Below are 17124 nucleotides of genomic sequence, written 5' to 3' on the forward strand. Positions count from 1 at the left end.
TTTCTCTTTCATAATATTGTGATTACCTGCCCCATGTACCATACGGTGCTTAGAAAAATCAATTGAACTTTTTTTTTTCCACATGCTTTGTAAATTGTAAAGCAGGTTATAATCATAAGGAGTAAATACTGTTTGCAAACGTTCTGAAGGAATTCCCCCCAAAGCTCTACTCTGTAGATTACTTGGTGGTGTGTTTTGTGGTCCTCTATTTTTAAAAAGCTTTTTTTTCCCCAAAAGAAGCATCTTTAAGGTTTTTGTACTGTGGAACTTTATCAAGATGTGATAGAATGTAGTGAGCTCTTTCTCACCTCATACCATTTTCTTTTCCATGGGAGGAACATCTTCACTTAATTTTTTTAAAAAAATGTATTAATAGATGCTTTCTGACTAGCAGACTTTGTTGGTTGTCCTTTGTAGTAACTTCCATTTTTTTAAATGTTTATTGAGAGAGAGAGAGCAAGCATGCATGCATGTGACTGGGGGAGAGGCAGAGGCAGAGGGAGAGAGAATCCCAAGCAGGCTCCATGCCTGAAACTCTACGCTCACATTGTTCATAACCTGAACCGAAATCAGGAGTCACTGACTGAGCCACCCAGGTGCTTCCCTTGTAGTAACGTCTAATTTCTATTTTCCCTAAAATACAAACACCATCATTGCAAATAGGAAGTGAATGGCACACAAGCTTCACACTTTGTCTTTTGAGTCACACAAGTCCTTAAGAGACAGGGAAAAGCCCTCTTAGCCCTCTTTTACCTCAGTGGGTTAGAAGCACAAAAACAAACCTCCACTCTTCAAAAAAATTTTTTTTTGACATTTTATTTTTCAGAGACAGAGCGAGACAGAGCACGAGTAGGGGAGGGGCAGAGAGGGGGAGACACAGAATTCAAAGCAGGCTCCAGGCTCCAAGCTGTCAGCACAGAGTCCAAAGCGGGGCTCAAACTCTCATGACCGCCTGCTCATGACCCGAGCTGAAGTCGGCCACTCAACCGACTGAGCCGCTCGGGCGCCCCCAAACCTCCACTCTTAATACTGTTTGCCACATACCTGGAAGGATCAGAATCTTGTTGCTTTTTTATCACTCCTTTGAGGAGAGGGTTTCATATTGGAAGTACATGGAAGATAGGGGCTGTTGAGGAGACTAGGGAAAGGGAGGTACACTAACTTTTTTTACAGCTACCTTACACCTAACCCTCTACCCTGGGGGTCACAGAAGCTTAAGATAGGTACACGGTAGTCCCTGTTTTAGGCAAAGGGGAAAGTTGATTAGTTGACCTCAGGGAAGAACATCCATTCACATTTCAAAATAAATGCATTTTTAAAAAATTTAAATATTACAGTTCCAGCAGTTGTGTTTTTTACACTATTTCTGATGCATGTGTTATTCAGTAGGTTTTTATGGAGCAACCTGAAAAATGTGAACTTCTGGCATTGGCTTGGAGGAAAATATGTATTTCTTTAACTGTGGAAAACATTTTTAAAGTTCCAACAAGTGATTTGTAACGTTTGAAGATGCGAATTGGGTGGAGGAGACCTGTAATCTCTCTGGAAGCTCTTAGCAGTTTTCAGTCTGAAGGAATTTCTCCTTGCCTTAATATTTGGTTTATATTTAGGCCTTTGGAAAAATACAAAACAAGCATAAAAGCAGTCCCTGTACTTAAGGAATTTCCTTTCTATAATGGTGAAGTAAGATGTATTTGAGAGTACCAGGCATATTTTATCAACTGATGGAGTGTAAGGTGTAGATTAAAGTATGAGTATTTTATTGCAGAGAAAGCTTGTTGAAGAATAGCACTAGGGATGGCTTTGTGGGGACATGAGCCTTGAACTTAACTATCAGATGTCTGGTGATAGACACAACACCGTTGAAGGGTGCTGCTACTTAATGGGAGAATTGAAGAGGAGAGTTTGAGTGGCATAAAGGAAAGTGTATTACGTATATCAAGTCAGTTAAGATGAAGAGTTCATGTTAGGATTATTTGTGCAGTTTGTTTTTTGTGAAACAGCATGACATTCTCAAAGCTTTTTTGTTTGGGATGGCTATGAGCAGGTGGTTTATAAGCAGTTCGCATTAGTTTGGTCGATGATTTGGGAGTAGAGAGTGATACTGTGGGGTAAACTTTTCCAAATGTTTTTTGCTCTTAAAGTAATAAAATACTGGTTGTTAGCCCATTTTCCTTCTTTCGCAGGTAAAAAACAGGAAGCAGATGAGTTGAGTGGAGATGCTTCTGTGGAAGATGATGCTTTTGTCAAGGTAAAGTGTTAATTACTCAGGTTAAGATGTTTGTTTTGAGTGTAGTATTTTGCATGATGAATTCATGCAGTTTACTTGAATAATAGATGTATGTAGGTAAAATAAAGATAGAGACCTATGTAGTATTGTCAATCTCATCATAGTTGAAAAATACAATAACTGTCTTTAGTTGAATGAGACATAGGGCTAAAAATAATTTTTGTCCAGGTCTTTAAGTAGAAATCAGACATAGATGCCAGAAGAACAGCTATAGGACAATTGATATGTTAGTTCCTGGACAAAGTGCTGCAATGAAGGTATTGATAATTTATTTTTCATCTTCCCATTGCATTTAGCTTCTGTCTAAAATATACAAAACTAGCTTAAAGTAGTTCTTAAAATGGAGAGAGAAGATTGCTGATGTGTTGCTACTTAGGAAAGATCAAATTAAGAAATTTCTTTTGCCTTTTAAAGATAAATAAGCCAGTTTCTTTTGGCTAAAAATTAATGTATTTCAAAACTGACCAATCAGAAAAATAATGTATATAGTTTTAGCTGGAGTTGTGGCAATTCTGTGTACTAAGTTATTTTTAATCACAGGGTTTTTTTTTTCCCCTTGGGGTGTGTGTGTGTGTGTGTGTGTGTGTGTGTGTGTGTGTTTACTGATGTGATCTGCTCCTTACTGATCATTAGGTCTTAAGTAGTGTGGCATTTGTAGGAATTATTTAATGACCATAATTCCTCTTAAATTATGTACGTTTATACCCCCATATATTCTGTTCTCTTTGTAGTTAGTCCATATGGTCATAACATCTCTGGATGTCTGTGTGCTCTACCGTGAAGTTAGCTTGTGTCCATTCACCTGGCCATCTCTTCCTACTGCTTAGCTCTCTCCCCTCCCCGCGTTAGAGGGACACACAGACCACAGAGTATACCACATGCCCTACACTTTGCACCTTGCACTTTGAGGGTGTGCAGAGAGAAAGAAATTCATGGTGAGGATTTAACTTTGAAATCAGATAATTTTAGGAAATACTTGCCCAAGGAGCCATTAAAATTGATGATTGCATGCCTGTAACTAGCTTTTGTTTGAGCCTTTCAGAACTCTCCAGTCTCTGTATTCTGTTATTCTTGTGATACATCTTCCTTTAGGTTTCTTTGTTCTTATTTTCTCCAGGTATCTTCACTAGTGAGTGTATGACTGAGTAAAAACTATCCATAACCTGGAAAAACATTGTGGTTTAGTCAAAAACTTTTAATTTTCAAATATCTCTGTTTCAGCTCTTCAGTTCACAAAAATCTCACATTTATTTGAACTGTTAGGAGATAGATATGTCCATTCAGCATAATAGTATTGTCTCATGTGCTGCAAAGGATAGCTTTGTGTTGTTATTAAGTGAACCTGGTCATAATGTCTAGAAGAACAGAAGAGCTTAAAAAAGTCCTATTTAAATAAATCTTCAGTTCCTTCTTTGTACTTCTTTTTTCACTTTGGAAGTAACGGCATATATGATGTATTCGATTGAAATAAAGTGAATATGCTAATTTCTTAGAATTGGTAAATTTTAGAATTTATACAGTAGTGGTAAGTAAGTATTACCTATTGCATAGACATGAATAATAGAGTAATTGCTTTCATTTACAAGTGAAGAGAATGGTCCAAGTTGGCATTTCAGAATAAATAAAGTCCCCTGGGTGATTTCCCTTAGTCGGTTCTCTTTTCTTTTCTTTTCTTTTCTCTTTTTCTCTTTTCATTTATTTTCTTTTTTCTTTTCTTTTCTTTTCTTGCCTTTACCCCTGTTACATAATCATCTACTCCCATTTTCAGTCTCCAATGTTCCTCACTCATAGGTTGTGAGGTTGGTGAAACCTACTGCCCCAGAAACATCCTGCTCCCAAGCACTCCACATTCTAATACAATCATATTGCTTTTCTTTGCCCATCTCCCTCAGAAATTTCTATTTCCTCACTGCAGTTCGGCTCTGAGTGATTGATAGTCCTGCCCCTGCACTTTTCCCCTTTTAACCCAGAAGCCTTTTCTTAAACCTGTTATATTTACCATAAGAATAGGAAAAGGGGAAGGGTGTTCATTGCTTTCCACCCTTTCTCTGCAGTTAAAGAGGAAACTAACTAGATTGCTACTTTTCTTTGTTTCTATTGAAATACTGTGAATCCATAAACTTTGAAGGGCAAACAGAATTCCTTAACAGAGACAACCCCAACCTATGTTCCCTTGCCTATCTGGGATTGTGGCACAGTGATATATTTCAGAATAAATACATTTAATTATTTGCATTTTTTCAAAAGCAGAATGTAGCAGTTGGGGTGCCTTATTATAAATTAGAAATAAACTTTGTTACAATATGTAAGACTTGCAGGGTCTTTGAAGTTAAATCAAACTGGCATATGGAGAAATCAAGTCATTTCTGTGAAGTCGTATCTTCTAGGACAACTCCTGGGATGTGACTTGGTAAATATTAAATAACTGGAACTTGAAAGCATCTCCAGTAGCAATCCAGTTAGTGTGTACCTCAGTGTGAGAGATTTGGGGAGTTAGATGCATGGTTCAGTAACTTTGGGATTTGACACCTTCTTTTTAAAGACACAGTAAATATGTAAGGTAAAATGATTGAACTTTGACTTTGGGAATAAAGTCAAAGTATGGTAAAATTTAAAACATGTAGACACGTAAATTACCAAAAAGGTTTGGTGGATAGCCTACACTACTTTGCCTCTAGTTGTACCAAATTTTCTTACCATTAAAAGGACTGTGAATTGGAGAATCAAGAGGCACATGAACAAGATGGAAATGACGAGCTAAAGGACTCTGAAGAATTTGGTGAAAATGAAGAAGAAAATGTGCATTCCAAGGAGTTACTTTCTGCAGAAGAGAACCAGAGAGCTCATGAATTAATAGAGGCAGAAGCAATAGAAGATATAGAAAAAGAGGACATCGAAAGTCAGGTCTTTAGCCAGTTTTTTAAAAATGTGACACGGATAAATTAAGTAATAAATAATAAAAAGTATTTTTTCTAGTTCAATGTGGAAGTTTCAGAATTTTCAAAAATATCATTTTGGAGTTATTTATAAACCACCCAAAATCCTACCACCTAAGATGACCTTTTAAATTTTTGCTTGTCTTCCACATTTGTATATATTTTTATATAGTAGTTATCATGCCTTTAGTTGCTATTTATTCTACATGATGTTTTCATATAACATACCATAATTTCATAATGCGTGTGCTATTCTGTAACTTACTAGATTGATTTCTGTGTGTCAAATAGCCACTCCCTTAATTTGGACATTTACACATAAGTTGTTTTCTACCCCATTATGGATGAGTGTACCAGTTCACTCTGATCTTGCCAACAGTACTGGATGGTAGCTATTTTTTCTTTTGCTATTTTAGTAGATATAAAGGATTAATTTGCATTTCTTTGGTTATGAATGGTGGGTAATTACTTCAAGTTTAATTTAAAGGCATATAATTTTAAAAGTATTTGATTGAAATAGACCATTTGTCTTGTTTTGAAGTATGTTAGTGTGTCTTAAAACCAATGGATTAGGGAATCAGTACTGTTAATATTCATGCTTAGAATACTTCCATTCTACTTAGCCAAATAAATGAAGGGCTCAAGAGATTTTTGTAATCCTCTATCAGTGTGACTGTTTTTATGTTGGAACAAAAAGTGTAGTCTGAATTATTAAGCATTGACTTAGTACCGACGGTATCATAGACACTGTGCAGAATACAAGGCAAGTGATAGTTGGGTATAGCATAAAAGCATTCTCATGTTACCCAGATATTTTGTAAAGCAAAGCTATTGTATACCCTTTTACTTAGGAAATTGAAGCTCAAGAAGGTGAAGATGATACCTTTCTAACAGCCCAAGTAAGTTTACATTTAGTCCTATGAATATGATATTGTGGGTGGAAGGGCTTGGAAAAGGAATCTTATTTTGACTTCATAATTCTCTAATTCATAAAACTGCTTTAAATTCAGTTTAAGTACTGGTATATACAAAATACTTAAAATTGGCAGCTGAAATTTCTGTTGCCACAAAGGTAATTGGAAGATATTATAACAAGGTTCTTACCATTTTCAGAATAAAAATAAAAATAGTCCATCCTTTCTGTTAAAAAAAAAAAGAAACAAACTGAAAAACCTCTGGTTACCAGTCTTTTGAGAAGTCTACCTCTCCTTGATTTTTTTTTTCTGGCAATTTGCTATGAAGTCAATCATTTAAAAGTACTAATACCCTTATTAAAGCTTTAATTAAGATTTTGTTAATTTAACACACCTAGAATGGGCAGAGTATAAAAATGATAAAAGTCTCTGTTCTAGAAATTTACTCAGGGTATGTGTGTGTGTATGTGTGTGTGGAAAATGACTTCTATTGCGTGTCGTGTTGTTTTTGGTATATGTGATATAGATAGTGTATATCTATATATACAGTGACTTACAGGGGCTATAAACACATATAGCTCAGTTGCTACAATGTTTCCTTTTTAACTTATTCTTTGTTTTTTCCTCATCTGTACTCAAGAACCCCTTTTTCATCTACCTCCTTTAAATAGTATGCTTTGAAATAGAGATAGGAGTTTCCTCTCTTTACTAGATTACGAAAAAATAGGGATCGAGACTTTTATTTCCTTACCGTAATATTTGCCAGAAGAGAATGTAAGTGGAGCTCATACTTATGGACTGCTTAGCTGATTGCCTCTGGTCACACCTTCTTTCCTGCAGCTCTATTGCCTTTGAAATGATGTTGAACCACAAATGCTGGTGAGGCTGTATTTTGGCTTTCTGCGTTTATTGCAGTGGGGGGAGAAACTGCATTTCTGGGAGAAATGTGTCTGATAATTTGGAATATTCAGGAAGGAAATGATAGGACCATGCATGTCTGTAGATTTGTCCCCCATACTGTCTCCAACTAAGTTAGTTTCTGAGTGATAAAGAATAGGTGAGGAATATTAACTCTCAGATTAGGGGAATACCTTTTCTAGATTAACTAATTTGCAAAAAGGTAGAGTTGAGCGCTTCATATTCCTTAGCAACTAGCTTGTTATTTTGCTCCAAGGCCCACTCCTGGAGTTGTGTAGGTTGTGAGCTGTGTAAAGAGATCATTTCTAAGGTCCCCATTCACATCATAGATTACATATTTGTTATAAAAATTTAACAGATTAAAGTACCTTAAGGAATGGATGCCTTTTTAAAAATTTTCACAAATCTTTATGGCCTGGAGATGGCCATGCTTCCCTTCTATCCTGATGATGAGTGAACACTTATTCCTCATCAAGGGCTTTACTGTATCAAAAGATTGGGAAGGTACATCTTCAGAGAAGTTTTCTTTACGATTTAAAATGACCTTTTTTCTCTTTGTGAATAATGTAGAGTGGAACACTTAGCAATATATAAAAATGTTTCTATGTTTCATTGTGACCTAATGCTTCTGAACGTGTTGTTTTACTGTGTGCATTAAGTAATACTACATAGAGCGTAATGATCACCCGGCTTTAGCCGTTACAACTCATGGGTAGTCTTGTTTCATTTATACCTCCTTTCACTTTTCCTTTTCTGCATTATTCAGACAAATCCTGGACATTTAAAATTTTTCATTATGTATCTCTAAAAGAGAACTTACTTTTTTACAATATCACTCCTGATAAGATTTATAGTCTCCCTACATGTACACTTAGTATTCAGATGTTCAATTGTGCATAGGTTTTTGCTTTTTTTCTTATTTTCACAGGTTTTGTTTGAATCAGATGTAAATAAGATGTACTTACTGTGATTGATTGAAATGTTTATTAAATTTCTTTTAGTTTATAGGTTTTTTTCCCTCCATCTTTTTTCCTTCAGTTTATTTGTTGAAGAAATTGAGCTGTATATTCTGTAGAGCAAGGGTTGCCAAAGTTTTTCTTAAGGGAGTAGGTAGAAAATATTTTAGCCATTGTGGGCCATATGGTCTGTGTTATACCTATTCAGCTCTGCCATTGTTGTGTGAAAGCAGCTGTAGACCATAGGTAAACGAACTGACATGGCTGTTTCAGTAAAAATATTTATAAAAAGAGGTATCTAGCCTCTTTTTTGCCAACCCGTGTTATAGGCTTTCCGAAGTCTAGATTTTGCTGATTACATTTCTGTGGAGTCGTTCAACATGTGTCTTTGTTTACTGTATTCTCTGTAAATTGGTAAGTCGGTTATAGGATCTAAAGACTTGCTGTCCAATTCAGGGCACCCCACCCCAACACACCCAACTACTGCAGAAACAGTGTTCTTCCATTTGGATGCATGTCATGTCTGGTTTTAACTTTTTGGTGATGCTACCAATCATTGATGATCCACACCCCTTTGATCAAAGTAGTATATTCTAATTCTATCATTTCTTCTTACTGATCAGCTAGGATGTTCCTAGAAATAGAAATATCTCATACTGTTTGGTTATCCAGTGGTACCATTGACAAAGGAAAGCCAGCGTATATACTTATGCCTCATTTCTTTTCCTTTTATTTACCAGTTTTGAGAATAATGAGCTGGTTTATCATTGACTAATGAGCTTGTCATTTTTCCTTTTTTTCTCCCTTAGTTTCATTTTGAACTCATGGATTTAAGTGTATTTGATGTATTTCAGTCCATTGTAGTTATCCTTGTTCAGTGTTCAAACTGTCCCATCTGTATCTGTAGCTTGTGAGAGCCTCTTCATTTCAACATGATCCTAGTAGTCTTTGATTGCTTCCTTGCTTTCTGGTATGTTATGATGTTCCTTTTTCTGCTCTAGACCTAATTAGCCATTTTTTCCCTTTATAGTGGTAAATGGTTTTCAAGAAAATAGTCTCGGTGGTAGGGATGTAGTTCATTGCCACTGGGTTTTCATGTCTTGTAGGTCTTTTCTTCCAGTGTACAGTGCTAGGGAATGTGTGTGGTGTTTTGGTTTGTTTTTGCTTTCAAGTTAAATAAATTTTGAGGTCACAGGGATACTTGCAAGTTAATCATTTCCTTTGTCTTATGGTACACATAAAATAGTCTTAGAAACTTAATATCAACACTATTACCAAAAAGATTAGTGAAAATAACTTCTCCCCAGTATATCTGTCCTAAAGACGTACCCTTCTAGGAGTGAACAGACTATACTATTTTGGACGAGTTCTGCTCTATAGGATTATATCACCAACTCATACATATTTAGGTTGACTTGTTTCATTTTATTTTCAATAATTAAGGTGTGCTTTTTAAAAAACTTGAATCTGTAACTTTTTGTGAGTCTATAATTCAAACTAGGAAATTTAATTTTATAATTATTTACAATATTTATGTGGTTTCAAAATCAAAGCTACGAGAAAAGTACATTCAGAAAAGTCCCTTCTGGGGTGCCTGGCTGGCTTATTTGGTAGAGCATGTGAACCTTGATCTCAGGGTCATAAGTGCAAGCCCCACATTGGGCATAGAACTCACATCCACACAAAAAAAGTCCCCTCCACTCATTCCCTTGATGGCAAACTTTTTAAATTCCTGATACATTCTTCTATTATTTGTTCCTAAAGATACAAGCAAATGGGCAGTATATTTGTATAGGAATGTATTTATTTAAAGCCAGTTTTCAGGCTTACTTACTTTAAATGTTTGGCCTTTAGGTGTTAGTCAAGAATGTGGTTCAAATTCTGCTTCTTTGAGTTGCTAATAATATTTTGACTTTGGGTGGATTCTCTTAGTTTCTAAGTCTGTAAAGTGAACATTAATTCCTACCTGCTGCATTGATGTTAGGATTAATTATAGATCCTGGCACTTAGCATATGTGCATTCTGGTTGTGATCTTGTTTACTAGTTTGAAGATACTCATTTTACTTAAGAATTTGGGGGAATTTTTCTCAAAAATGTTTATATTTGCTGATTCTGTAATTCTTCAAAATTTCCTCTAATCACAGTCTCTTCAGTCTTTGGTAATCACACCATGTATATTCCTTTTTCTGTTTGTCTTTGCCCTTAATATTTCACTAATTTGATACCCTTTTTTTGTCATATGAATTCTGTGTACCCCTAAAGCCAGATTTATCTGTATCTGCTCCCTGAAACTTTCCCTAATATCTTTTATGTAGTGCTTTATTGTTTACAGAGAATTTTTTACATCCATTATCTTACTCAGATGTTTATATTTATTTAGGTCATATGTTATCCCTTATTTTATGGGTAAAATTCACCTACATGGATAACACGAGTGAAACTGTTTCGTTGACAACGATAGGATAAACATCCAGGTGTTATGATGCCTGGTTTAGAATTCTTTTCACTAAATCACTAGTAAATCTTGTTTTCTGATTCCATTATACTCACACAGGGCTGTAGCTAAGCCCATTACGTACATGGAAATGAACAGTTAGTTCATTCCCTTCACCTGAAAATAGTAGTGTCTTATACCACAATTATTCAGTAAATTCATTCAATCAATATTTATTGAATGCTTATCACATGCCAGGTGTTTTGTGTTTTCTGTGATCTTTAGCATATTGCCAGATAGATAGCAGACAGTTGGTGGCTTAAGGTTATTTTGAAGGTTTATTTTAAAATCAGGCTGAATATAGTATTTACATACAAGTCAGGGAAAGGAGGCTTTCTAGAAGTGGTCTTCTGACATAGCACATGTTACATGTATCGCAAGATTAACCTAGGGGAAAGGAGAGAGAGATGGGGTGGGGAGAATGTAGCTTTGTATATGAATTTTGGCATTTGACTAAGGGTTGTAGATCCTGCTATAAGGATAAACAACATGAGTACCTACCTTACAGAGCATTTGCTTCATTTTCATATGTGAAATGTTACATTTTTTCCAAGAGAAGCTCAAAAAGTGTTTAATATGGAAGGATGCTTTACACTGTTGTTCCGTATTATATTTCTCATTCTGAAAACAACCTGTTTTCGGTGGAGGAAAATTGTTTTCAGAGAAAATGCGTATCCTATGTATCATTTAGACAGGAAAAATCTCCCATTGTATTTCTTGGTTTGTTTCCGTATTACAACGATTTTTAGGCTTATTTAGGGCTTTTGGTTTGACTTTAGCAGAACTTTGTTTACTGCACATACTGCGCAGTGAAACCTGCACTGATACGTGGCTCATCTTTTCTACTAACCCTAGTTGTTTTTGTGCTTCACCTGTGTTGTAGTTGGTTTTATTTTCTAGAAGCCGGGTCAGACTCTTCTAGGGGCATTGAAGCATATGTGGTAAAGCTAGTGTTACCTTTAATTTGAGAAACTCACATTATGAGACCCATCAGAAGACATGTTGAATAATTAGGGTAAATATCTGAAAGCTCTTCAGCAAAGTAAGGCAAACCTCACCAGTTATTTTAGCAGCTAGAAATAACGTTTGTAACTAGTGGAACTACAGCAGAAAGCATTTTTTAAAAAATATTTTTTAATGTTTATTTATTTTGGAGAGAGAGAGCATGGGAGGGGAGGGACAGAGGGAGACACAGAATCCATGCACAGAGCCTGACGCGGGGCTCGAACTCACGGACTATGAGATCATGCCCTGAGCCAAAGTCGGACGCTTAACCAACTGAGCCACCCAGGAGCCCCAGGATTTTGTTTCTTACAAAACACACAATACTTAATTTTTTTTTTAATTTAAAAATTAAAATGTTTTTACTCTTTAAAACAGGAGATAATTTGGCCATTTTTTCTTAAACCTGTCAGTATCGCATCTCTAAAAGAATAACTGGAAAGTGGTGTTGCTGTTGGTAGATAAAGGAGAGGCAAGTTGCATTCTTTAAGTTAATTTGTTCTGCTCCCAATTAAAAGTTAAAGATATTCCAGTATATTTATTCCCCCAAGACAAATTACTAAACTAAAAGAGAAAGATAAATCACCAATTCTGGTCTCACCCATCCTTTCCTTGCTGCCATTGCCTGTCATGCCACCCAAGTGAAAGCATTTCTCTTTCCTTTCCAAATGTTGCAGATTAGAAACATAATGATTGAAACTAAATTCTGGTTCAGCATTGTGGTCCAGAGCAACAATAGAGTTATCAGAGCATAATGTCACAGACTTAAGTGATAATAAGATTCACTTTGCTATGAATCAATAACCTACTTGTTCAGGACTCTTTTACTTCCTAAGCTTGTGGCTTAGTTGTTTCAGTGTTTGTAGTTTCCTTCATACACTTTAGTGTGTAAAACAATTGGGCATTTCCTAACTGGGGCACTTACATGTTAGCTTAAAGTCAAAAAATCTGTTAAAATGATTTCTTAGAAATATGGTTGTTGCCAGATGTAAGTTTGAGCATATGGTAAAATATTTGACATTTTTAAAGAACGCACACTTTTCTATGAATCTAACATTGTGTTATAAATAAATATGCCAGTTAAAGTTTTATTTACAGTTCAGTTTAAGTCTTTTTTCACTACTGGGCTGTCACTCTAAGGCAGTAGTTCTTAAAGTGTGGTCCCTGGACAATAGCATCAGCGTCACCTGGAAGCCTGTTAGAGATGCAGATTCTCAAGCCCTGCCTCCAGACCTGAATTAGAAACTCTGGGTTGGTGCTTAGCAAACTGTTTTAATTAGCCTTCCAGGAGATTCTGATACAGACTCAAAGTTTGAGAACCACTACTCTAAGGCTTTGTATGTGCTAGCTTCATACCACTGTGACCGAAAAGGATCTACTTCTACTCAGCTTTTACTTTATTTTATTTATTATTTTTTAAATGTTAATTTATTTGTGACAGAAAGAGAGAGAGAGAGAGAGAGAAATAGAGTAATAGAGTGGCGGAGGGGCAGAGAAAGAGGGAGACACAGATTCCAAAGCAGGCTCCAGGCTCTGAGCTGTCAGCACAGAGCCTGATACAGGGCTCACACTCGCGAACTGTCCGATCATGGCCTGAACTGAAGTCAGACGCTTAACCGACTGAGCCCCCCAGGTGCCTCTACTCAGCTTTTATTTTAAAAGTTATAAGTTAAAACATCCCTTCACTTTTTTGTTTCCTTTACTGAGATTAAATGCATATTTCGTTATTTGTTAAGATCTTTAATGGGAAAATGTTGGTTTTATCTTGGTGTGATTATGACTACTTCAGTGGTTTTTGCACTATTTGCTTGGTAAAGGGAAAATCCCCTTGCAGTATTCCTGTTTTCAGGCTAGTACGTGCTTAATTTTAGATTAGGTGAGGAGATCACATATTTTAAAATTAAAATCAGTCATATTTTTTAAAAAGTGTGAGTTACTCTTTTGATTACCTATTGTGCAAACACCTTTTTAAAAGTAGTTGGCCTCCAGGGTGTATGTGGCTGCTGTGAATTAATTTTTAGCAGATCAGAGGAATGAGTAATTTGAAGATAACTGCTCTTGTAGCCTTCCCTTTGAGTTCTGAGATACCTGGAAAGAGTTTTTGTTTGTTTGTTTTATTAATATGCATTTAAGCCCTTGAAAGTGCGTGTCTTCAATTTATACTTTCTGGTACTACTTTTGAATAGTATGCCCTAAAAGTGCTTTTGAATGGAGTCACGTAAGATAATCAGGTCAGTCCTTTGGCAACTGCTTGATGTGAGTAAGATTCAGATTTATATAAACTAGTTTTGAATACTGAAACTAATACAGTTTATTGATGATCTGATTATTGATAGATTTACCTGTTTTGTCTGAAACCGTATATACCAGACATGTGCCACATTTCTCTAACTGGCCTCTGGTTCTGATTGGAAGATCCTATATATGCTAGTGATAGGTGTCCCTAATTAATGTTACTAAATTATATACCCGTTTAACTTGACTGATTTTATGCTATTACTAAAATCTAGTTTTAAGTGAATTCATTTTACATTTGATTATTCTTTGAATTTCAGGATGGTGAGGAAGAAGAAAATGAGAAAGGTATGTTTGATGCCAAGTAGAGTTTAAAAATTGCTGACTTTTAGAAAAATAGTAAATTATGTGAGAACAAAAACCTTCCTTATTTGAAATCTTATTTTTGAAATGACTTTATTTTCAAATTTATCTATTTAGTGAATTAAGTTAGCATCTTGATTTCATTTTTCAATTGGTTTTAATTTTCTTTTTAACATTTAAGATATATTCTAACTTAATGGTACATATCAGTTACTGTAGTGGACAACGCCATATTTTATTTAACCCAATTTTAACTTTATTTTTTACAATAACTTCTAGCATACGGTAAGTTGATAACGTCCTTAAGACTGGCACTGCAGTAACTCATACGTGCTTATTGGAGTGTAACGGATAATTAATTGTATGAACGGTCCTAAAAATGGGTGATGAGGAGACTAACGTTTTGTTTGCTACATAGAGAAACTTTCGTATAGCCTTCTGACAGTTTTCATAGTTTAGGAGAACTGTCTCATCCAATACAATTACAGGGACATCAGTAGTAATACATTTGTCAGTACGAGGTTATCATGGAAGAGTTCTTGGATGGAAGTCAAAGGATCCTACTTTGGACTAGAAAGGACATGGAGCAGGGTTCTAAGCAAGGCAGAATTAAAGGCCTGAAAATGATGACGAAGTAAAGCTACTGACTGAAAATCTCACATGCCTGAAGCCTTTCTATTTTGGGGGAATGCAAGACATCTTCAAAAACGGTAATTGCGGGACTGACTGGACAGGATGAAGACTGGAAATAACCAATTTCCTGAACGTTATGGAGCAGGCCATCTTTGGAGCCTTCTGTAGCAGTTTTCCATACGATTCTGGACTACCCAAGAATTGAGTAAGAAGAGTGAAAAAGATGGGGCCCTGAAAAACTTTGAAGACTGATTGATATCCTCAGACTGTGACCTTTCAAGACGTCACCAAGGGAATTCTGGAGGTCACAAGGGTTAAACCCAAGATGATTGGAACATTGAATAACAAATCTGCACATTTGTCACTATCTCATGGAGGAAAAACGTCTTCCATATGCCATTAACTTCTAACCACAAACGAAGAGCTGGTATCCTCAGGATGGAACCATTTCCTCACTTTTGTTGTTTGGTATTTGTATGTAGAGATCATTTTTTTCCATGAAGAATAAGTGATCCTGGGTAAAGGATTGTTTATGTTAGTTAATACCCTTGTGTTTTTTTTCCCCTAACCTTCCATCAGTGCTAATAACTGGCTTTATATTTTCTAGGTCCTATTCTAGCTTATGAATATGAAATTGTTTAAACTTCTTGTTTTGCCATATTTATTCCTGTTAAATCCTCTTAGATATAGCAGGTTCTGGTGATGGTACACAAGAAGTATCTAAACCTCTTCCTTCAGAAGGGAACCTAGCTGAGGCTGATCACACAGCTCATGAAGAGATGGAAGCTAATGCGACTGTGAAAGAAGCTGAGGATGACAACATCTCGGTCACAATCCAGGCTGAAGATGCCATCACTCTGGATTTTGATGGTGATGACCTCCTAGAAACAGGTAAAAATGTGAAAATTACAGATTCTGAAGCAAGTAAGCCAAAAGATGGGCAGGACGCCATTGCACAGAGCCCGGAGAAGGAAAGCAAGGATTATGAGATGAATGCGAACCATAAAGATGGTAAGAAGGAAGACTGCGTGAAGGGGGATCCTGTCGAGAAGGAAGCCAGAGAAAGTTCTAAGAAAGCAGAATCTGGAGACAAAGAAAAGGATACTTTGAAGAAAGGGCCCTCGTCTACTGGGGCCTCTGGTCAAGCAAAGAGGTTTGTTTTTCTATGTCAGTTCTTTACGATACTGAATTCCAGCATTCAATAAGATCACTCTACATTAAGGGGGTGGCTTCAAGACCATGTACAGTAATTAGTACTTATGATCCTGCCTATAATATTTTTGACCGTCATAAGTTACTTTAAAAAAAATTTCAAGATCTTCGTAATATGCAGTGTGTCCTACTGATTGCATTGTCGAATTGTCAGCATATATTTGGTTTTTTTTTGTTGTTTTTTGTTTTTTTTTTCAAATTGACAATTTTTTTGTGTTTTATTTTTAAAAATCCTTGTGATGATGGTTAATGAACAACTATCAGTCCTAAGAACACAAAATGAAGTCAAGTCCCAGTCCTGAAATCTGGAGAAGATGGCCATATATCCACTGAATAGAATTGTCAGAAAATCTAGATCTTCAGGCATCTTGGGGAAAATCAGTGCAAGAATCCTAAGGGAATCATTTGTTCAAATAACCTAATCTAGACCTTTGGAATTGTTAATTTGTGTGAATAGCACTAGTTTGAAATGTAGTCAATATCAAGCTGTTCGATTTTTGTTTTTTTGGGGTTTTTTTTTTGTTTTCAATTTTCTTCTGGTGATTTGCTTCTTTAGCTCTTCAAAGGAATCTAAAGACAGCAAGACAACATCCAAAGATGACAAAGGTAATGGATTTTTTTCCTATTTATTTCAGTGGTAAATTGCGTATTTTCGTTAAAAAATAATAATTGCCTGGGGTTTCCTTTGACGTTTAGTCATTTAAAATATACATACTAAAATTTCTGGATGGCTTTTGTGCAGACTGTTGAGTTAAATAGATTTTGGCAAACTCTTGGTGTTATTGAGGTGTTAAGCTTTAATTAATTTGTAAACTGGTAGGAGTATGCTAAAAGTTGTATTTTTAACATTGTGTTCTAAGCACCTGTGTTGAATATTAATACAATAGATACTTCATTTTCTTGCCTTATAATTTTAGAAATATTTTATCTTTAGTCGTAGTCATTTGCAACCCATATGCACCAACCTTCTCCCTGTTCTGTCTAGTAGGAAATGTGCCATAAATGATATTTGCATATATTTGTGGAGTCTAATATTTAAAAGAAAATCAGTCTCTAACATTTGGTTTTATTTTTTTCATTGTTTAAATCAGGGCACACTTCTGTTAACATAGCCAGTATAGGGTATTTTTGATTCTTTACAATTTGCTTCTTGATTTGACTTATTTTGGG

The 17124-nt window shown here is 35.7% G+C and overlaps 1 protein-coding gene across 6 annotated transcripts in view; it reads left to right on the forward strand.

Moving 5' to 3' along the window:
- Positions 1-17124, forward strand: part of SLTM (SAFB like transcription modulator) — a 44661-nt gene that overhangs the window by 10325 nt on the left and 17212 nt on the right. The window contains exons 3-8 of one of the 6 annotated variants that reach the window (XM_027067369.2): positions 2187-2251; positions 4997-5194; positions 6078-6125; positions 14067-14094; positions 15427-15895; positions 16511-16560. In XM_027067369.2, coding sequence (XP_026923170.1) covers positions 2187-2251; positions 4997-5194; positions 6078-6125; positions 14067-14094; positions 15427-15895; positions 16511-16560 — 858 coding nt within the window. The remainder of the gene's footprint in view (positions 1-2186; positions 2252-4996; positions 5195-6077; positions 6126-14066; positions 14095-15426; positions 15896-16510; positions 16561-17124) is intronic. The other 5 variants (XM_027067370.2, XM_053223953.1, XM_027067372.2 and 2 more) reach the window with 5 other exon arrangements.

The sequence above is a fragment of the Acinonyx jubatus genome, chromosome B3, assembly GCF_027475565.1.
Source record: "Acinonyx jubatus isolate Ajub_Pintada_27869175 chromosome B3, VMU_Ajub_asm_v1.0, whole genome shotgun sequence".
Classification (NCBI taxonomy): domain Eukaryota; kingdom Metazoa; phylum Chordata; class Mammalia; order Carnivora; family Felidae; genus Acinonyx; species Acinonyx jubatus.